Source organism: Microcebus murinus, chromosome 17 (assembly GCF_040939455.1).
Source record: "Microcebus murinus isolate Inina chromosome 17, M.murinus_Inina_mat1.0, whole genome shotgun sequence".
Lineage (NCBI taxonomy): Eukaryota > Metazoa > Chordata > Mammalia > Primates > Cheirogaleidae > Microcebus > Microcebus murinus.
In genome coordinates, this window is record NC_134120.1 from 57,669,414 (window position 1) to 57,692,647 (window position 23,234).

The window sequence follows — 23,234 nt, forward strand, 5'->3', positions numbered from 1 at the left end:
TCTTTCAATAGTTCTAAACCAATCTACTGTTCCTTGATAATACTCTTGAGAGTACATTATGAACATGGTCCTGTTATGAAATAGGATGTTCCTACTGAGGAAAGGAAAAGAGGCACAATACAGATGTCTGGAAAAGGGAATACAGATGAGTTTCCTATAGGTATTTCTTCCACACATTATGGTAGCTTATCAGCCACACAAATTTTACCAAGGTTTTCTTCTACCAGTTCACTAACAGTGAAACATGTTCTAAAAATTCCAAACCCCAAACCACTTAAACCCTCATTATTTCTACTGAATAATTCCCCACATTGTCTAAGAAAAGCAATCTACCTTCGATACTGCTGTCTTGAGATTTCATCTCCACCAAAGAAGTATACAGTTGACAGTTCTGTTGCAGTTTTACAATTACTCTCTCTGTCTGATGGATTATATATTAAAGTAACATCCTGATGCCAAGGAAAAAAATCAAGATTAAATATTAAGTATTTTTCTTGAGTAAGTCATTTCATTCTGAATAAAATATTATGAGGCTAAACATTCAATAAAGACACAAGTGCATATGTATGGCACTTCCAACAAGACCTAGATAAGCACTTCCCCTTTTACATTACTTTTAAATATCGTTTTAGCTTTTGGCCAAAAAATACATAATTATTAATCCGATCTAAAAATGATTCCTGTTTTTAGTGCAGAGACTTTTACACTTACTTCTTGTGTTCTTTCCTTGAGCACAAATTTTTCTGGAAAAATCCTCAATATTTTAGGATCCAGCAAAACCTTTTTCTGAGAATCCTTAAAACCTACTGCTTTAACAAAAGCTGCTCGAGAGCCAGTGTTGCGGACAGAAAAAACAATTCTACTTTCTTTGCCAGGTATTAAGTCATTCGCTGTTATCATGTAACTGTCAGATAATTTTTTAACACCTTCCAAAATAAGATTACTTGTTCCTCCATATCCAGACAAAGGTATCTGAAAGAATACATACATCCAAAATTATTTTTAAGTAAGTAGAAAGCAGAAAATTGAATTAACAGTCAGAAGAAAATACAGAAAGATTTAATACAATTAAAAATGTTAGGCCGGGCGTGGTGGCTCACACCTGTAATCCTAGCACTCTGGGAGACCGAGAAGGGTGGATTGCTTGAGGTCAGGAGTTCGAAACCAGCCTGAGCAAGAGTGAGACCCCGTCTCTACTATAAATAGAAAGAAATTAATTGGCCAACTAATATATACAGAAAAAATTAGCTGGGCACTCACTCTTGCCTGGGCAACAAAGTGAGACTCTGTCTCAAAAAACAAAAAAAAAAATGTTATTGTTTGTATACTTTGGCTAGTAGTTACCCCACATCCAGTCCAGCATTATATTAAGAACTTGATCTTAAAGGAAAAACACACCAAAGAGCTACAAAAAACTATTTGGCTTCTGATAATGCTATGATTATTTCACTGTCATAAAAGCCCAGCTTAGATGACAGAGAAACAATAGTAAAAAGATTAGTCTAAATATGCTTGGCTTAGGAAGTTTTCAGGGTGAAATATACTGAAGTTTGTAATTCTTTTTGAAATGCATTTAAAAAAACCCAGATGAACTGATGGATGGTCAGATATGAGGGAAAAGAAATATAGCAAAATGTTAATTAATTGTAGAATCTAAGCGACAGGATATGTGGGTGTTTATTATATAATTCCTTCAACTTCTCAGTAATTCTGAAAATTTTCATAATAAAATGTTTTGGGAGAAAAATCTATTATCATAAAATCTTCTTCGGGTTTGGTCTAGCCAGTGTCAGATGGAAGCATGTAAAAGGGACTAAACTGATGACAAGAACCCTGACAACTCTTCAAGGACAGATACACTGGCAACTGGGGGAGCAACAGACTTGACCAGGTGTTGGGATACCATCTGCTCCTGCTTCCCCAGGGCTCAAAGGAAACAAAGGTGCATGGAATATATCCCATAAATAACAATGTAAGGAAAATACTCACCCTGCTAGAAAAGAAACTCTCCATATTCTTTAAAATGTGTATCTTTAAAAATTATCTTTCGATCCTAATTACAGTTTGAGTATTCCTTATTTGAAATGCCTAAGACCAGAAGCATTTCAAATTTTGAAATATTTGCATCATACCAGTTGAGTATCCCTAATCAAAAAATCTAAAATCCAAAATGCTCCAATGATCATTTGCTTTCAGCATCATGTGAGCACTCAGGAAGTTTCTGATTTTGGAGCATTTTCAATTTCCTTGTCAAGCCCTTTTGTAAAGGCACTAATCCATTAATGAGGGTAGAGCCCTCATGACCTAAACATCTCCCAAAATGCCCCACCCTCCCAGCGCTATGGCATTAAAGAGTAAGTTTTCAATACATGAATTTTGGGGACACATTCAGACCACAGTACCCACACAATGATTCTTTTTCTTTTTTCTTTTTTTTTTTGAGACAGAGTCTCACTCTGTTGCCCAGGCTAGAGTGCTGTGGTGTCAGCCTAGCTGACAGCAACCTCAAACTCCTGGGCTCGAGCGATCCTCCTGCCTCAGCCTCCCAAGTAGCTGGGACCACAGGCATGCACCACCATGCCCAGCTAATTTTTTCTACATATTTTTAGTTAGCCAATTAATTTCTTTCTATTTTTAGTAGAGACAGGGTCTTGCTCTTGCTTGGGCTGGTTTCGAACTCCTAACTTTCAGTGATCCGCCCACCTCGGCCTCCCAGAGTGCTACGATCACAGGCGTGAGCCACCGTGCCGGGCCCACACAATGATTATTAAGGATAGTGCCTGGCACAAACTCAACATGCAACAAATAAAAATTTATTTATTCTTGTCGTCTCATCATGCCTTATGGTATTCAAAGCACTTCATTTGTTCCTCACAAGCAGATTTGGAAGATGGGTTGGCAAGTAACTGCATTTCACAGATGAGAGAAGGAAGTGACTTATCCAAGGTGGGTATAACAGAGAAAGGGCTTGCTCCCTGGACTCTCTTATCCCCAGTGTTAGGTGCTCTGCCACCACATGACCACGCTACTTTATCCTTTCAAAGACAGCAATCTTAACAGTCTGAGTCTTCTGGTGAACTAAAAGCCACATTCATCTATGACTGACAGACAAACCCCATTCTACCCACATCTGTGAGAGGATGGGGTGGCCATCTACATAGGAAGGAATCCCCCTAAGATCCTGGTTTGACTTAAGAAAATGTCAAACCTGAAATTTTTCTTGGTTGGTTGTCAAATCAAATAGTTCTGCCCTAAATCACCACAGAGTTAGCTGTTCTCTTGAGATTCTTCCTTAAAAATAACCTGAAAATTTTGGCTGGCAAACCTGACACTAATCAGAATATATTCAGGAAGTCTGAAAGATGCAGCCCATTTAGTTCTCTCCACAAACCAAGCTTTATCCTTACATGAAACCAGATCATCAGAGAGCTGCGCACCCACGTGCACTAGTACTTTGGCATTATATCCTGGGCTCACACATAAAGATGCCAGCTGTAAAAATGATTCCTAATATCTTTAAACAATTTGTCCATCATAGTTCATGGGGCCAACTGCATGATTCCACACAAAATATGTCAAGCTCCAGCGTCAAATAAAGCTATCTTTACCACAAATATCTAAGTTTTAAAATTTTTTTATATTGTTAATCTTTTAACTTATCACATTCCCCCTTTGACACTAGGAAATAGAACCAAAATTTTAGTCAAACCCCACTGCCAAACAGCTATGTACTTTTATGTAGCTTCCATTTTGTTAGATCTACCTTGCCCTTACCTCCTCCTTTCCTCAGTGATTTACTATTTTTATCTCTAATTGTTCTGGACACATCCACATACATGATTTCAAATCCTTTTTAAAAATTATGGTGGCAATAAAAAATATATATCAAAACTCTTGACTTTCTATCCCTAGCATCTAGGACAGAGTCCAGTGAATTTTGTCAGTAGATATTTGATACGGGTTTTAATGTTGGTGTCCTTCCAAAATTCTTACGTTGAAGCCTAATCCCTAATGCGACAGCATTAAGAGGTGGAGCTTTTGGGGAAGTGATTAAGTCAGGAGGGCTCTGCCTTCATGAATGGGATTGCTGCCCTCACAAAAGAGGTTGAGAGCAATGCTCTTGTCCCTTCCCACTGCATGAGAGCACAGAGAGCAGCCCGCACAGATGATCATCTGCTAGTGTCTTGATCTTGGACTTCCGAACCTTGAGATCCATGAGCAATAAATCTGTGATTATAAATTACCCAGTCTGTAGCAGGAAACTGAACAACTAAGACAGTATTTTTTGCCGAACTGGAAGAATAAAATTTATTTGAAAAATCAACATCTTGCCGGGCGCGGTGGCTAAGACCTATAATCCTAGCACTCTGGGAGGCTGAGGCAGGCAGATTGCTCAAGGTCAGGAGTTCGAAACCAGTCTGAGCAAGAGTGGGGGGGGGAATCTCTACTAAAAATAAAAATTAATTGGCCGGGCGCTGTGGCTCACGCCTGTAATCCTAGCTCTTGGGAGGCCGAGGCGGGCGGATTGCTCAAGGTCAGGAGTTCAAAACCAGCCTGAGCAAGAGCGAGACCCCGTCTCTACTATAAATAGAAAGAAATCAATTGGCCAACTGATATATATATAAAAAAATTAGCCGGGCATGGTGGCACATGCCTGTAGTCCCAGCTACCAGGGAGGCTGAGGCAGAAGGATCGCTCGAGCCCAGGAGTTTGAGGTTGCTGTGAGCTAGGCTGACGCCACGGCACTCACTCTAGCCTGGGCAACAAAGCGAGACTCTGTCTCAAAAAAAAAAAAAAAAAAAAATTAATTGACCAACTAAAATTATATATACAAAAAAAATTAGCTGGGTATGGTGGAGCATGCCTGTAGTCCCAGCTACTCGGGAGGTTGAAGCAGTAGGATCGCTTGAGCCCAGCAGATTGAGGTTGCTGTGAGCTAGGCTGATGCCATGGCACAAACTCTAACCTAGGCAACAAAGTGAGACTCTGTCTTAAAAAAAAAAAGAAAAGTCAACATCTTAAATAGCTCCATCTGGATTTACCCAAAGACGTGTTCCTGGAAAGGTGGGTCCATTTCAAAATTCTCAAACTAAAATGAAACTTAAAAGCACTGGAAGAGATTGTTAATTACAGGACTACTACTATGGCTGCTTTTATAACTTGAGAATTATACAAAGGATATAATTACTCCCTAACTTATTTATAAGCAGACAATCATATATATTCACTTATAAAAAGCAGAGTATAGGGGAGGGAATCAAGATGACGGACGAGAAACACCACCAGACAGAGTAGCTCTGCAGAAAACACAGATTCCAGCAGAAATTAGAAGAAGCAAGAAGACGAGCCTACATCAGATGAGGGTCGGAAGGAGGAGTACTTGAGACAACGGGAGACTCCACAGGAGGAGGTCGCGGAGGAGAACTGGCAGCTGGGACCGCTGGAGCAGCCCGGAGACCAGTGGGAAGGGTAGGTGAATCGGCTGTTTCACCTCCCATGCATCTTGGACTGCTGGTGGGCTCCCTAATGGGTAAAGAGCCCTGTGGACACCAGCCCAGCGCCGGCCGCTGCCAGTGAGCGGTAAGCCAGTAGCAGACCCAGCACCAGGCTTCCAAATCCCTCTGGGCAGCTCCGTGTACACAGACCCGAGCCACGCGGCAGACATGATATTGCTTCCTTCTCCCCTCTCCCGACCCTACCCGCACGGTTGCCCAGAGAGACAATACAGCCACCAGCCGGAAGCAACTACAGGGAACAGGACCTTCCCTTTTGGGGCCCTACAGATGACTAAGGGGAACTCAGACTATGAGCTCTCTACCCGCCAGCCCTCCCAGGTGCTGCTGGCACGGTGAACGCAGGAGAATGGGGCAGACTCTGAGGTTGAGAGACATAGACCCAGCGTGGGCTCCCTGTGGGTGAATTGGGACTGGCACTCCTCTCCCTGATGGGGATACAGTTTAAATTCTGGGGCCCAGAGGTCAGACCTGCAAACCACATAACGTGCACTGAGGTCTTGCATTGCCCAGGGCACAGAAGGGATATACGAGAACAGCCTACTGAGGTGTGTGTGCCTTCAAGGGCAGATCAGTGTCCTAGAGGGCAACCCTCCCCCAAAAGGAGGCCATGCGCCCAGCCCAGGTGGTGTTCCTGCACAGGGAACCTCCCGGCTGGCATCACAGCCAGGGTAGGCCTGGTGGTGTGTGTTCTGGCCTGCTGGCAGAGGCCCAAGAGTAGCCGCGGAGTTGGGGATGGTGGAAAGAAGCGAGGCCCCCTCCACACTGCGGGTTTCAGACAGCCCCACCCAACACGCAGACTCTCTGACTGAGCAAGGCCATTCCAGTCCCTACCTGACAGCTTTTCCTGGAAGCAGAGAACAGAAATTTGACCCCTGCTAACCACATTGGTGGTGCCTGAGGGAAGGCTTACCCAACCCAGCTCCACCCAGACTCACTCCCAGACCAGCCCTCACATAGGGGAGAAAAGGACACACCTGGAAGTCCCAGGGCTCCACCCACCACCTGAGGCACTAGAGGGCCTCTCTACAGGAAAAAGAGGTGATAACAAGACACAAACACAACAGCGTAGCCTGTTCCTGCAAGCAAGCGCCACCTACTGACAAGTAGGACATCCTACACACCCTCCTCATGGCACCTACTGACTCATTATACAAGGAGTGGTCGAATCTCACCCACAGACACCATCTACCAGCTCAGAAACTAAACAAGGCGTGTGAATACACAAACGAAAACCTAAAGAAAAGAAACAACAACTGATCTACATGGGAAGAAATCAGCGAAGGAACTCCAGAAATATGAAGAACCAAACAGAAAACGCACTCCCAAAGAGAAGCACCAGCCCCCTAGGAAGGAACACTAACCAAAATCAGGCAACCAAAATAACAGAAGAGGAATTTCCTATGTGGATCATAAGAAAACTCACCGACCTGCAAGAACAACTCAATAACCAACACAAAGAAACCACAAAAAGCCTCCAGGACCAAGAACAAAAGCTCACTAAAGAAATAGACACAATGAAGAAAAGTTTAACTGAACTCCTGGAAATGAAGAATCAATTCAGGGAACTACAAAATACAGTGGAAAGTCTCAAGAACAGGGTAGATCAAACAGACGAAAGAATCACAGAGATTGAAGATCCTCCAATTAAATAAATCAGTCACAGAGATAGAGCAGAGAAACAAGAGAAAAGAGCAAAGCCTACAAGAGATGTGGGATTATGTGAAGAAACCTAAGGTGAGGGTCATAGGGTTACCAGAAGGGGAAGAAGACAACACTCAAGGGTTGGACAAGCTATTTGAAGATATAATAGAGGAAAATTTTCGAGGCCTTGCTCAAAATCTCGATATCCAAGTTCAAGAAGCTGAGAGGACCCCTGGGAGATTCAATGCAAACAGGAAGACGTCACGACATGCAGTCATCAGACTGACCAAAATATCAACTAAAGAGGCCCTTCTAAGAGCTGTAAGACGAAAGAAGCAAGTAACATACAAGGGAAAGCCAATTCGAATAACACCAGACTTCCCTAATGAGACTTTAAAAGCAAGGAGAGACTGGGGCCCCATTCTCACTCTTCTGAAACAAAACAATGCCCAGCCTAGAATCTTATTCCCTGCAAAACTAACCTTCATATATGAAGGAGAAATAAAGACATTCTCAGACAAGCAAAGTCTCAGAGAATTCACCAAGACAAGACCAGCCCTACAAGAAGTACTCAAAACAGTGTTACGCACGGAACACCATAATAAAAACTCACGAATATAAAAACAACCAAAACCCAAAGATTAAAGGCCAGATAATACAATGGCTCAAGAGAGAAATCAAAGCAACAACATCCAACCCAACAGAATGAACAATAATCTACCTTACTTATCACTTCTCTCAATAAATGTGAATGGCTTAAACTCTCCACTCAAGAGATACAGGCTGGCTGAATGGATAAAAAAATACAGGCCAAGTATATGCTGTCTTCAGGAAACACATCTAACCTGCAAGGATGCATATAGACTAAAATTAAAAGGGTGGAGATCAGTATTCCAAGGAAGAGGAAGCCAAAAGAAGGCTGGCGTGGCAGTTCTAATTTCAGATGATTTAGTTTTTAAACCAACAAAAATAGTGAAAGACAAAAAGAGGGTCATTACATAATGGTGAAGGGCACAGTTCAACAAGAAGAGATAACAATTTTAAATATATATGCATCCAACATACGTGCACCCAGATTCATAAAGGAAATCTTACTGGAGCTAAGCAAATGGATTAATAGCAACTCCATAATCACCGGAGATTTCAATACCCCACTGACGGCACAAGACAGATCCTCCAAACAGAAAATTAATAAAGAAAAATGGACTTAAATAAAACTCTAGAACAATTGGGTCTGACTGACATTTATATAACATTCTACCCAAAATCCACTGAATATGTGTTCTTCTCATCAGCTCACAGGACATTCTCTAAGATTGACCATATCCTAGGACACAAAGTAAACCTCAAGAAATTAAAAAAAACAGATATCATATCATGTATCTTCTCAGATCACAGTGGAATAAAAGTAGAAATCAACCGTAACAGAAACTCATATTTCTACACAAAAACGTGGAAATTAAACAACCTCCTATAAATGATTACTTCATAAATGAAGAAATCAAGATGGAAATAAAAAATTCTATAAAGTAAATGACAATGGAGAGAAAAGTTATCAAATCCTCTGGGACACAGCTAAAGCAGTTCTGAGAGGAAAGTTTATCTCCATAAATGCCTATAACCAAAAGTCAAAAAGATCACAAATAGACAATCTATTGAAACGACTCAAAGAGCTGGAAAAAGAAGAACAGACCAGCCCCAAACCCAGCAGAAGAAGTGAAATCAACAAGACCAAATCAGAACTAAATGAAATTGAAAACAGGGAAGCTATTCAGGAGATTAATAAAACAAAAAGTTGGTTCTTTGAAAAAAATAAACAAAATTAACACGCTACTGGCTAAGCTAACAAAAAGCAGAAAAGAGAAATCTCTAATAAGCTCCATCAGGAACAAAAAAGGAGATAATCACAACTGATCCCAAAGAGATACAAGATATAATTTATGAATACTACAAAAATCTTTATTCACACAAACTGGAAAATGTGGAGGAAATGGACAAATTTCTAGAAACACACAGCCTCCCTAGGCTCAACCAGGAAGAAACAGATTTCCTGAACAGACCAATCTCAAGAGCTGAAATAGAAACAGCAATTAAAAATCTCCCTAAAAAGAAAAGTCCCGGTCCAGATGGTTTCACATCCGAATTTTACCACACTTACAAAGAAGAACTAGTACCTATCTTGCAGAAACTATGCCACAACATCGAGAAGAACGGAAACCTCCCCGACACCTTTTATGAAGCGAATATTACTCTGATACCAAAACCAGGAAAGGATGCAACAAAAAAAGAAAACTACAGACCAACATCCCTAATGAATATAGATGCAAAATTTTTCACCAAAATCTTAGCTGACCAAATCCAGACACTTATCAAAAAAATAATCCATCATGACCAAGTGGGCTTCATCCCAGGGATGCGGGGATGGTTCAACATACGTATATCTATAAATGCAATTCACCACATAAACAGAAGCAAAAACAAATCCACATGATTCTTTCAATAGATGCAGAAAAAGCTTTTGACAAAATTCAATACCCTTTCATGATATGAACACTTAATAAAATAGGCATAGAAGGAACATACCTAAAAATGATACAAGCCATATATGACAGACCCATAGCCAACATCATATTGAATGGGGAAAAATTAAAATCATTCCCACTTAGAACTGGAACTAGACAAGGCTGCCCACTATCTCCACTTCTATTCAACACAGTGTTGAAAGTCCTGGCTACAGCAATCAGACAGGAAAGTGGAATTAAAGGTATCCAAATACGGGCAGAAGAGATCAAACCTTCACTGTTTGCTGATGATATGATATTATATTTAGAAAACCCTAACGATTCAACCAAGAAACTCCTGGAACTGACAAATGAATTTAGTAAAGTCTCAGGATACAAAATCAATACACAGAAATCAGAGGCATTCATATACGCCAACAACAATCAAATTGAGAACCAAATTAAAGACTCAATTCCCTTCACAATAGCAACAAAGAAATTAAGGTACCTAGGAATATACTTAACCAAGGAGGTAAAAGACCTCTACAGGGAGAATTATGAAACACTGAGGAAGGAAATAGCAGAGGATGTAAACAGATGGAAATCCATTCCATGCTCGTGGATCGGCAGACTCAACATCATTAAAATGTCTATACTTCCTAAAGTAATCTACAGAGTCAATGCAATACCTATTAAAATCCCATCAGCATTCTTCACAGATATAGAAAAAATAATTTTACGCTTCGTATGGAACCAAAGATCCCGAATATCAAGAGCAATTCTAGGCAACAGAAACAAAATGGGAGGCATTAATGTGCCAGATATCAAACTATACTACAAAGCTGTAGTAATTAAAACAATCTGGTATTGGCACAAAAATAGGAATATTGACCAGTGGAACAGATCTGAGAATCCTGATGTAAAACCATCCTCATATAGCCATGTAATCTTTGACAAAGCAGACAAAAACATACGCTGGCGAAAAGAATCCCTTTTCAATGGTGCTGGGAAAACTGGATAGCCACTTGTAGGAGGTTAAAGCAGAACCCACACCTTTCACCTCTCAGAAAAATCAACTCACGCTGGGTAACAGACTTAAATCTAAGGTATGACAGTATTAGAATTCTAGAGGAAAATGTTGGAAACACTCTCCTAGACATCAGCCTAGGCAAAGAGTTATGAAGTCCCCAATGGCAATCACAGCAGCAACAAAAATAAATAAATGGGACATGATCAAACTAAAAAGCTTCTGCACAGCCAAAGAAACAGTCATGAAAGTAAACAGACAACCTACAGAATGGGAGAAAATTTTTGCATCCTATGCATCCGATAAGGGGCTGATAACTAGAATGTACTTAGAACTCACGAAAATCAGCAAGACAAAATCAAATAACCCTATTAAAAAGTGGGCAAAGGACTTGAACAGAAACTTTTCTAAAGAAGACAGAAGAATGGCCAACAAACATGAAAAAATGCTCAACATCTCTAATCATCAGGGAAATGCAAATCAAAACCACAATGAGATATCACTTAACTCCAGTGAGAATGACCTTTATCAAAAAGTCTCCAAATAACAAATGCTGGTGTGGATGTGGAGAGAGAGGAACACTCCTACACTGCTAGTGGGACTGCAAACTAGTTCAACCTCTGTGGATAGCAATATGGAGATACCTTAAACCGATACAAGTGGATCTGCCATTTGATCCAGCAATCCCATTGCTGGCCATCTGCCCAAAAGATCCAATGACACTCTACAAAAAAGACACCTGCACTCGGATGTTTATAGCAGCACAATTCATAATTGCAAGGCTGTGGAAACAGCCCAAGTGCCCATCAATCCAAGAATGGATTAATAAAATGTGGTATATGTATACCATGGAGTACTATTCAGCTCTAAGAAACAACGGTGATATAGCACATCTTATATTTTCCTGGTTAGAGCTGGAACCCATACTACTAAGTGAAGGATCCCAAGAATGGAAAAACAAGCACCACATATACTCACCAGCAAACTGGTATTAACTGAGCAGCACCTAAGTGGACACGTAGGTACTACAGTAATAGGGTATGGGGCAGGGGGGAGGGGGGCGGGTATATACATACATAATGAGTGAGATGTGCACCATCTCGGGGATGGTCATGCTGGAGAGTAAGACTTGTGGGGTAGGGGGGGAAAAGGCATTTATTGAAACCTTAAAATCTGTACCCCCATAATATGCCGAAAAACAAACAAACTAACAAAAAAAAACAAAGATTCCCTTTTAATCTTAATTTGTTTTTATTATGAATGGGTATTGAATTTATCAAATTATTTATTTATATTAAAATTATCATGTAATATTTCCTCGTCTTATTCTGTTTATGTGGTAAATTAAATTCATTGACTTTCTAAAACATAATAAATAAAAAATTAAAAAAAAGAAGATTATATAAAATTTATCAACATGAAACCAATAGTTGTAACATGTCATAAACGTGAGGGGAGGAGGAAAAAGTAATAAAATTATCTTACTGTGAACTTAATGCCTGGTTGTGATCGATATCCAAGTTGTTTGATTTCTAGTTTAGCCAACATACAAGATAATCGAGTAGGTGCAAATAATACAGAGATGATGATGTCTTCTTTTGGGTGAATTCTGATCTCACAGTTACTGGTCAATCGCTCTTCAGGACCAAAAGTGTTCTGGAGCTACAATTTAAAAACAATCACTGCATAAGACAAAGCAGTAGCATAAATAAAACATACCATTAACACAAGCTCTTAAAAGATAAGTAACACAAATGGACTGCATATGTAAGTGTTCTGGACCTGGACAAAACAGAAGATAAAACAAGAGAGCATGTACTCTACAAACCTGAAAGCAGTCCTGATCTTGTCCTCTAATAAGAAGTCGTAGATGTTGGGCTGTAGATGTAGAATCATTTCTTAAAGCTAGTTTCTGAAGCCTAAAAACAATCACATGTTTTAAATGTGGTTTTCCTGCATGGATGTTGCTACAATTATAAAAACAAAGGCAATTAAAACCAACCACCATGTCTAGAAATGGACTGACCACACCTGCCATCTCAGCAGCCTAGAATTCTCTCTCTACAGTCCTAGGAATCTCATGTTAGTGAAAATGTGGACTCAACCTATCGGAGAGACTGGTTTAATCTATTTCCAATTACAGCTCTGCAACTGACCTTATTATATGTATAGGTATATGTATACCTGTCTTATAAAGTATCACTGGTATACTTAGCTCAATCTAGCTTTCAGGGAAACAAGGGGATCTAGGCTAAGAGGGTCATTTGCACAAAGTTGTCTTTTAAAAAGTATATTGAATTAATCCTACCTTTAAAAAGTTACAATGCAACTACAACGGACATACAAATAGCAGCCGGCTGACAGAAAAACACTTCAATCTTTGAAAGTATATGAATCCTCTCTTCATTGGAGAATAGAGAATAAAGGAGCAAATCTCTATTTTACTCAAATTTTGAAGATCAGTAACTAAGAAATTATTTAAGCTGTGGTCTATGCCCTATCCCTTCAGCTACTGGCACCGGTGGAAAGAGCCTTCCACAAGTACACTGACTGGGGAAGACTTACCTTAATGAAACATCATTTTGTAAATTTTTCATTTTATTTATTTTTTTAATTTATAAAGAATGGGGTGGTTATAATTTTCAAATAGTAGAGTTATCAAGTGGGGGTGGGAGAGGTTGGGTTTCTGTAAGGAGAGTCATATCATCAGTCAAATGAGCCACTGTGCCCAGAAGTTAAGAAAAAAACTAGTTTCTGCTTGAGAGAAGTCTGTTCCTGCTAGACTTCTGACAGAAGCTTCTTCCAGAGGTCCTTTTAAAGATAAATCTGCATAATATAGTGAGTCTCAAAGGAGAACAATTTAACATTAAACACTGCATCCCATTTCCTAGGATGCACCACCCCCACCCCACTGTGATGCCCAAGCATGGTGCATCAAAAGCACTTTTCTGGGTTTTGCTAAAACCATGTGGTTGTTGGAATGAGATAATTTGGGTCACTTAGAAGAATAGATGGACTGCATGTTCTTTACACAGCTCTCTGTAAACCTACTTCTCACCTGGGCTTCTGAAAAATACTGAGTGGCAGTGGGTTTGAGGTATCATTCCCTCTTTGGTAGCTCCTGCATTGTTGGTCAAACGTGTAACGGCTTTTTGCAGCCAGTTAAGATAGAATTGGAACTGGAATATACTTTAAAGGGAAAGACTGAATGAGGACATGGCCTATCTGGAAAGCTTTTCCAATTCTGTATAATTTAGCCTGAATAGTGTTTATGACAAAATTTTCCTCGAATACATATACAAACAATTGATTATCTGTCAATCTTTGACACTTACTGTGTTCTACCAAGAGGAACACCTCCCCAAGCCAGAAATTGTTTGTTGGACAAAATTGATGGAATATCTGAGCTGCAAGATCCAGGTGGCAGAGGTTTACTTCCTGAAGAAACTACTTGACCTTTTAACACTACTTCATACTGAGGTCCAAATGGCTGCACAAATATTTTCAAGATCCTAAAAAAGAGAAGGAAATCTAAGTTAAATGTCCTATATTCAATTATTTTGACAACTATTTCCTACATGCTTCTTTTGTCCAAGAGACTGAGCTAAGTGCTGATGATACAATATTATCCCCACCCTTTCAGCTTCTACTCCAGAGAAGAATCCAGATGACAGAAATGATAATAATACCATCTACATGGTGGGATATAAAAAGTCATGGTGCTAGGAAAATATCATTTTATGAGAATTTCGGGAAGAGTCGAGGAAAGCTTCCCAGAAGGAGTCAGCCCAAGGAATATTTTTTTAACTCAGGATATTACGGGGGTACAAACATTTTGGTTACATCAAATGCACAGCCCAAGGAACCTGAGGGCAAGTATTCCTGGCATAAGTATTCACACTGGTGTAGGCCAGACTTCTCTCTTCTGCGAGGACCTAAGAGCAGACTGAGCCCATGAAAGCGTTCTATAACACAGGCAGGGGGATAAGCCACATCTGTCTCAGAGGAGAGTGTGCCTTAAGCTAGGGTTATGCAAGCGAGCTCAAATACTATGACAAGGGTGTTCTGACCGTACGCTGATATTTACTTATGAATGTCAAAAAGTCACGGGCCTAGAGAAGGGATAGGGAAAATTATCTTAAATTAATAACTGATAAGTTCTTTCTTTTCGCTTTCTTGCCTGAAAGAAAAAGTTAATGAGAAACATCAAAATTGATATTCTATTACTTACTTTTGTCAGAATATACTTGAAGATAGTGATTTCTTAATTTCTATTCAGTTGGTTTAAAAGGAGATTCTTAGTAACAAAAAGAGAAAACTTTGAAGCTCAAGTAAAGAGATTAAGTAGAGCTACATAATTTATTAAGTGATGTAATATATTTCCTTTACCATTTGGGATATCAATTTTGAAGCACAACTGGGTGGCTGTTTTGAGAGATAAGTAAAAACTTGTCATAATAAACATTTCTATATTACCTTTCCTCACACGTTTTGGGATCCTTTGGAGTAAATGAAACTATAATTTCATGTTCTTCTCCAGGTTTAAGGAATAGATTCTCTGGGTCCACTGAAAAGTAACTTCCTTGTTCTGGGACCTAAATAGTGATATAATCATAATTAAATGCCGACTTATGCAAATGCGGCTTTCACTCATTACTCTTGTCTTGTGTGCGTTTCTCATTTACTAGCACAAGTTATTTGTCCCTTGCTTCTTGTCTGTCACTGTCTCAACTTGTCTTATTCTCAGGGAAAGTATATTTTTTTCTTCTTCCTCTTCCATAACAAACCTTATCTCCCATCCCACCTCCAATTCCCAGTCACTAATACCTTCTCACTCACTCAGAGGTCTCAGAAATAATGTCTACATGTGAGGATCATTCTTCCCAAATTCCACCCAGCCACAGGATAACATTCAAATTTTTAAGAAACTAATATAGAACCTGGTCCTTGTACTCAAGACATTAGCCTTCAAAGTTAAAGTACAACAGCATATATTTCACACCAGTGTAACATCCAGTCTTTAAAACTCGCGGTGATTTTGTTTGATCCTCAAGGCACTCTGACAGCGTAGGCAGCACAGCAGCCTTCAGGTGAGGAGCTCTCACAGTCTGAGGAAAGACTATTTCATAGGATGCTGACAGAAATTCTCACCTTGATATCTAAATAAACTTCGATATTCCCAGCATTTTTCAAAGGTAAGTGTTGCTTTGTTGAGGAAGCCACACTGGCCGAAAAATGCATAGTCTAAAGGAGTAGGAAAAACAGACATTTTAAAAAACTGTTACAATTAAAGTAAAATCAACCTGAACGCAAAACAATAATGGCAAAGAGGAGAGATGAGGGTACCTGTAAGTCCCGAGGAGCGTGTATCCTAGCTATTCCTGCTCTTGCTCGGAGACCAACACTTCTAAGAACTGGTGTTGGATTTGGGCTGTCAACTTCTACATCAACTCTTGCCAAGAATTCTTCTGCTGAGCCTAGAATCTCTATAAAGGTTCATTCTTTTAGTTCAAAGACCAGTTATTTAATTCTAAATGCCATTAGCAGTCCAACACAATGCCCTTAGAGGCAACGAGAAAGTTTAGGCAAGAAGATTTTTAAAAGAATCAAAAGAGGAGTAGAGGCCAGGCGCGGTGGCTCACGCCTGTAATCCTAGCTCTCTGAGAGGCCGAGGTGGGCGGATTGCTCAAGGTCAGGAGTTCGAAACCAGCCTGAGCAAGAGCGAGACCCCGTCTCTACTATAAATAGAAATAAATTAATTGGCCAACTAATATATATAGAAAAAAAAAATTAGCCGGGCATGGTGGCGCATGCCTGTAGTCCTAGCTACTTGGGAGGCTGAGGCAGAAGGATTGCTTGAGCCAGGAGTTTGAGGTTGCTGTGAGCTAGGCTGTCGCCACGGCACTCACTCTAGCCTAGGCAACAAAGCGAGACTCTGTCTCAAAAAAAAAAAAGCGGAGTAGAAATGAGCGAGAGAAAGACAGAAAAAGAAAGAAAACATCCAACTGGTAGGTGTGATAAGATCAATTTAAGAAAAAAAAAAACCCTAAAAGGTTTTCAGTGGTATCTGCTCTGGTTACCCACACTTAGACAGGTGTGACCCAAAACAGAATGCCATCTGACCCATTTTCAAAACAACATAAAATACTTAACAAATTACTCAAAGTATTCACATTTACTGACCGAGGAAATAAGTTTTAAATTTATAATCTGTTTAGCTAAAGACTAAAGCAATTCTCACAAAATATAAACATGATACCTGAAGAACCAACTCGTTTCTTTGGACTATGAAAAAGAACCCAAATTATCAGAAATTCTGGATCCTATAAAATAAAATAAAAAATGTTGTTAATGTATACTGGTAAATCTTAATGACAGAAAAGCAATTTGCAAACTGAACTTCCTTTAATTCTAAGCCAGCTCTCCACCACCACCCACCCCACCTACCTGTCCATCATAACTGGCAGGCATCATGTGACTGACCACAGAAGGGCCTGCCAGCCAAGCCCCCACTTCAGCGTAAGGACCAGCTGCCACAGAAGCATGCATGGGTTCCTTGGAAAACGTGAAACAGCGCCAGGCTACAGCATTCTGTTCAGAAATAGCACAATCAGTTTTAGCAAAGCTGTAATGTTAAATTTGTTAACAAAATCCTTAAAAAAATTTATTTTCATAATTAACCAAGAAATTAACCAAGAATGATCTTAAAAGTGTCTTTAAATCAATGTATTCTGTATGCGATTTCCTACTGTATGTCAGTACTTACAGCATTAATAATCAGTCTGACTGGCACAGTGGCATGCGTCCTGTTTATCAATTTCAGTGGGAGAGCTTTCCAGCCTCCATAAGTCAGGTCACCAAAATCAAGAACATCTGTCTTTTCTGTTTCTACCTAATTATGAAAGAAAAGGGACTGATTTATGAAAAGCAATATATTAATAAATAGCACAACCTATGTTCCTATCACTGTCTTTTGGAACCATAAATTAAGAGTCAGCATTAAAGGTAAACTTACCTAAGTTTTACCAGGAAATTTTATAATTGCTTATTTTCTTCAAAAATAAGTGTTAAATTCTGCTTTTGAGGTAGTTTATATACTCAAATACACTAAAGATGTAAGCAATACCCTATCTGCTGCTACTCTGAAAAGAGTATTAGATCTTAAGATGAACTGACAATTTCATAAAATATATGAATCTTCATTCAATAAGTTTTATTATTAGCATATTGACTTCTCATTAGAATATTGACTTCTATTATTAGAATACTGACTTTTCCCTTCAAAAATATAATGAATATCTTGGCATTTTCAGATTTAATCCAAACTTCTAACAATACTGAAAAGGTTTAAAATGATATCGAAATAGACATATCAAAAATTTAAAACAAATGGCAACTATCATGACAGACTGATTTCTTTAAACATGGGAGACCAACCTAACATAGATCCCTCACATCCACGTGTAGAGAGTCTGTACATGTTCAGTACAAATGGACACATTCATTTTGTTTTTCCTATTATTTTTGCTTTGAGTTTAGTTAAATCTAAGGATGCAGACCCTACAGATACAGAGAACTAACTGTAAACATACATGCACACTTTTTTACCCTAGCCAAACATAATATGAAGGGAAATCAAAGGCAGACCTGGTAAGTGGGAGCTGACTTCTATGGAGGCCCAAGAAGGTCTAGGGTCAGATTCAGTCTGAGTCCACCCAAGTCTGAGTTTTAACACCCTCCAGAGAAAGGAACACGTGACCTCAAGTTTGTTATAGGAAAGGGAAGGCTGGAATGGAATTTGAACTCCATTCATCAAGCCCAGAAATTCAAAGAATGCTTTCCAGAAAGGAAAAGGGAACTAGAATAACTGTCCACATGTTTAGGGAGATGACAAGGAACCTGTCAGGGATGGCTGGCACAGAAGAGCGTGGCAGGAATGTGAAAGCCTAGGCCTAGGGCACACCAGCCACAGGGGCTCCAGGCTGAGAATGATGAAAGTCTCCAGTGACGCCTGCATTTCTGCAAAGTGCTCTCTAGGGACATTTCCAAAGACCAGGACACATGGGATTCCTAAAGCAAAAATCAGTCTCAATGAATGTGAGCTTATGTTAAAATTTTTTAAATATCAAAAATTAGGCCTGGCAAGGTGCCACATATAATCCTACCACTCTGGGAGGCCAAAGCTGGCAGACTGTTTGAGCTCAGGAGTTGAAGACCAGTCTGAGCAAGAGCAAGACCCATCTCTACTAAAAATAGAAAAAATTAGCAAGGCATGGAGGCACATGCCTGTAGTCTCAGCTACTCAAGAGGCTGAGGCAGGATACTCACTAGACACGATGATAAGCCAAACAATGTATAAATAGCTTGATCAATCCATTAAAAATTTTAATGCTGGGATTTTAAAAATCATGTGCATCTATGATATTAGTCAAAGATAATATAAAAGGAAAAAAAAAGAACATAAAAATGATCAAAGCTTATTGTGCTGTTTGAGAAGAGAACAGAGTTCCTGATTAATTTAGATCTGGATGACCAATTTGAATAATGGAAATAGAAATATATTATTTCCAAACTAATGCAAAAGAACAGAGAAAATTTAATCCATTCAATAGGGGTCAGGAAAGGTGGGAAAAAACAAAGAGAAAATACTGAGCTGAATATTTAAGATACATTATAATGAAACCAATATTGAAGAATGAAAAATAAAAAGGTACAAACAGATCAAGAAATTAGTAAACAAAAGAAAGCTGACATAGCAATATTAATACCAGCTAAAATAGACTTTAAAACAAAAGAGATAAAGAGAATTATTACTTTAAAAGGGACCATTTTACTTAGAAAATAAAACTGTAAGTCTAAACGTATGTAACAATACATTTGCAGAATACCCAATACAAAACTAGGAGAATTTACAATTCCCTGTACAGAATTTCAAATCCATAACTACTTCTCTCAGACGATGAAAGAATAAGCAAACAAAAATACTGGTAAAAAACTATTAGTAGGCTGGGTGCAGTGGCTCACGCCTGTAATCCTAGCTCCCTGGGAGGCTGAGGTGGGTGGATCATTTGAGTTCAGGAGTCCGAAACCAACCTGAGCAAGAGCGAGACCCCATCTCTACTATAAATAGAAAGAAATTAATTGGCCAACTAATATACATAGAAAAAGTTAGCCAGGCATGGTGGCGCATACCTGTAGTCCCAGCTACTCAGGAGGCTGAGGCAGAAGGATCGCTTGAGCCCAGGAGTTTGAGGTTGCTGTGAGCTAGGCTGACGCCATGGCACTCACTCTAGCCTGGGCAACAAAGTGAGACTCCATCTCCAAAAAAAAAAACTATCAGTAATGATTCCATAGATTTGGACTACAGAGTAATTAACCAGAGCTAAAGAACACATAAGAGAAAAGGAGTCCCTTCTTCTTCTTCTTCTTTTTTTTTTTTTGGAGACAGGAGGGTCTTGCATTATTGCCCCGCATAAAATGCAGTAGTGTCATCATAGCTCACTGCAACCTTACATTCCTAGGCTCAAGTGATTCTACCGCCCCAGCCTCTTGAGTACTTGGGACTACAGGTGTGCACAATCGTTCCCACCTAACTTTTTTATTTTTAGTAGAGACAGGGTTTTGCTCTTGCTCAGGCTGGTCTTGAATTCCTGAGCTCAAGCGATCTCTTGCCTCAGCCTCCCAGAGTGCTAGGATTACAGGTGTGAGCCATCTGGCCAGCAAAGCTGATCTCCCGCCTCAGCCTCCCAGAGTGCTAGGATTACAGGCATGAGCCACTGCAGGCGTGAGCCACCTGGCCAACAGAGCCATTCCTTCTGAACACACAAGAAACATCAATATAAACTGAAAACACAGTAAGCTACAGAATCAATCTATCTCCATCCCTTATTCTGACCACAAAGGTGAAAAAAAAAAAAAAGAGAAAAGAAGATAGCCAAAACATTTCTAACACATTTGGAAATTATAAATGTACTTTAAATTTTTGGTCAACTTTAATATATAAACTTTTAGCAACGTAGATGAAATAGCTAAGTGACTATAGTCATTGGTTTTGGTACATACACACACACACACACAAACACACACACACAATGCCATGCTGTTTGCACTTTCAATCAACAGTTCCACAAATATTGATTGAGCCACTATGCGCCACGCAATGTGTTCTGGACCTGAACAAAAAAGACACAGTAGCTTCCCCACCAAGTGACTTTCACTTTGATGGGGGAAAGGAGGATCAAACAATAACAATACACAGGGAATATTTAATATGTCAAATGAAGAAAAGTGCTAAACAGAAAAGTAAAGGACAAAAGGAAGTGGGAGGGCAGGTGGGGGATGCCTTTCTATAAGTAGTGTCCCATGACATCTGAGCAGAGCTCGAGTAAGTGAGAATAAAGCATGTCCTTATCTGTGGGAGGAGGATTATCGTCAGAAAACAACAGCATTCAAACTCTGACGAGGACCTCCAATACCAGTGGCTTTTTCATCATCACTAGAATACTTTTGTTTGTTTAGAGATGGTGTCTTGCTCTATTGTCTAGGTTGAAGCACAGTGGTGCAAGCATAGGTTTTTATTAGCCTTGAAGTCCTGGGCTCCAGTGACCCTCTTGCCTCAGCCTCCCAAGGGAAGTAGCTGGGACTACAGGTGCATGCCACCATGCCCAGCTAAGTTTTATATTTTTGTCGAGATGGGGTCTCACTATGTTGCCCGCGTTGGTCTCCACTTCCTGGCCCCAAGTGTCCCTCCCACCTAGGCCTCCCAAAGTGCTGGGATAACAGGTATGACCCACCATACCTGGCCTAAAGATGCTTTCTGAGTTGTCTGACAGGTGTCCAGAAAGCTCAGTCTTCATATCCATCCAAACTGATCCCACATCCCTTTTTAATCTATATGTGATGCTGTCACTGAAAGTTATTCTAAGCTGAAGCACCCACATAACATAGGGAAGTTGTTTTTATCTATTCTGTACACATATATTCAAGATTTCTCCCACCTAACCATTTACCATATTGTTTAAGTGACATTTAAAAGGCTAACATATAACATCCAACATTTACATAGCACCAGAAATAACCAATAAATCTGGTTAAATTTCTTAGTCTCCTTTTTTAAAAACAATTATGTCAAGTGACTTTTCAAACATCCCAAACCAACACCCTCTCAAATAATAATAGGCAAATGCATCATCCCCAAGGAATGAATTTTAAGAACACACTATCAAGCTACTGCATCACTTCCAAGGAATACTCTTGTGGAGGAAGAAAAGAGAGCCTTGTCTTGTATTTGGGATAAAGGATCTTACCTTACTCTGTTATATTTAAAATATCAGCCCAACCAAAAACATTAAGTTGAAACAAACCAAGAAATGGGAGAAAACTGCAATGCTTAATTAGCAAATCTAGAATATAAGGAACATCTACAAAAATTGATGAAGATATTCAAAATAATAGAAAAATAAGCAGGAATATGAACTACCATTTCAGATAAGAGAAAACCAGACTGGCTAATAAACATATAAAATGATGCTCAACATCATTAATCCCAGCATGTAAATTAAAACATGTTATTTTACACCTAAGAAATAAGCAAACAATTTAAAACAAGAAAACAATTGAAAATCTACCAGTAACAAAGGTTAGCAATAATAGCAATTCTCACATATTTCTTCTGGGAACATAAATTAGGGAGAAATTTGGCAATATCTTGGTAAAATAAAGGCACATATACTTTAAAATATCATGTTTGCTGTAGGTACCTAGGAGACCCTTTGTCAAGTAATCCAAGAGCTTGTATGGGTGTGGCCTCCGTATAAAATTCCTCAACCATCTCTCAGAAGGAATGCTATTTCCTAGTCAAATCCTGCTGGTCCCTCAGGGCCCCATTCCTCTCACACCACTCCTCCAAAAAGGCGACTTTAGCCTGGTTAACATTGAATTCTCTCTTATACCATTGGTTCCTAAACTTGCCTATTGGACTCAAGGCTCAGATACAGACATCAGTATTTTTTAAAAATCTTCAGGTGATTCAAGTGAGCTCACTAGCTGTGATTCACTACCTTACACTGTCACTCATTAGTTATGGGAGCCACTCATAACATGGCAACTTCAAATATTGTGTAGATGTGACTTTCATTACTGCTACAAAAAGGTAAGCTGCTTAAGGGTAGGTTCAAAAGCCTAGCATACTGGACTGTATTGAAATGCAGAAAATTAATGACGTTAGTTCTTAGTGGTTCCCAACTGGAGGTGATCTGACAATGTCTGGAGACATTGGTTGTCACAACTTGGGAGGGATACAGCTGGCATCCAGTGGGTAGAGGCCAGGGGTGCTGCTAAATATTCTACACTGCATAAGATGGCCCTCTCTCCACTCCCCTATGAATTTTCTAGCCCAAAATATCAATAGTGTGAGAAGTCAAAAACATGCCCTAGAGCAGGCATCCTCAAACTACGCCCCACGGGCCACATGCGGGTGTTTTTGCCCATTTGTGTTTTTACTTCAAAATAAGATATGTGCAGTATGCATAGGAATTTGTTCATAGTTTT

At 39.5% G+C, this 23,234-nt stretch overlaps 1 protein-coding gene across 5 annotated transcripts in view; it reads right to left on the minus strand.

Annotated features, from left to right (window-relative positions):
* Positions 1-23,234, minus strand: part of CEP192 (centrosomal protein 192) — a 126,989-nt gene that overhangs the window by 33,254 nt on the left and 70,501 nt on the right. For all 5 annotated transcript variants that reach the window (XR_012912821.1, XR_012912820.1, XM_075993697.1 and 2 more), the window contains exons 23-33: positions 17,452-17,577; positions 17,133-17,276; positions 16,945-17,008; positions 16,032-16,171; positions 15,837-15,929; positions 15,162-15,280; positions 14,021-14,197; positions 12,514-12,604; positions 12,171-12,347; positions 712-972; positions 334-449 (exon numbers count right to left, since the gene is read on the minus strand). Coding sequence is in view for 3 of the 5 variants with exons in the window: in XM_075993697.1 (XP_075849812.1) it covers positions 334-449; positions 712-972; positions 12,171-12,347; positions 12,514-12,604; positions 14,021-14,197; positions 15,162-15,280; positions 15,837-15,929; positions 16,032-16,171; positions 16,945-17,008; positions 17,133-17,276; positions 17,452-17,577 (1,508 nt within the window). In the remaining 2 variants the exon portion in view is untranslated. The remainder of the gene's footprint in view (positions 1-333; positions 450-711; positions 973-12,170; positions 12,348-12,513; positions 12,605-14,020; positions 14,198-15,161; positions 15,281-15,836; positions 15,930-16,031; positions 16,172-16,944; positions 17,009-17,132; positions 17,277-17,451; positions 17,578-23,234) is intronic.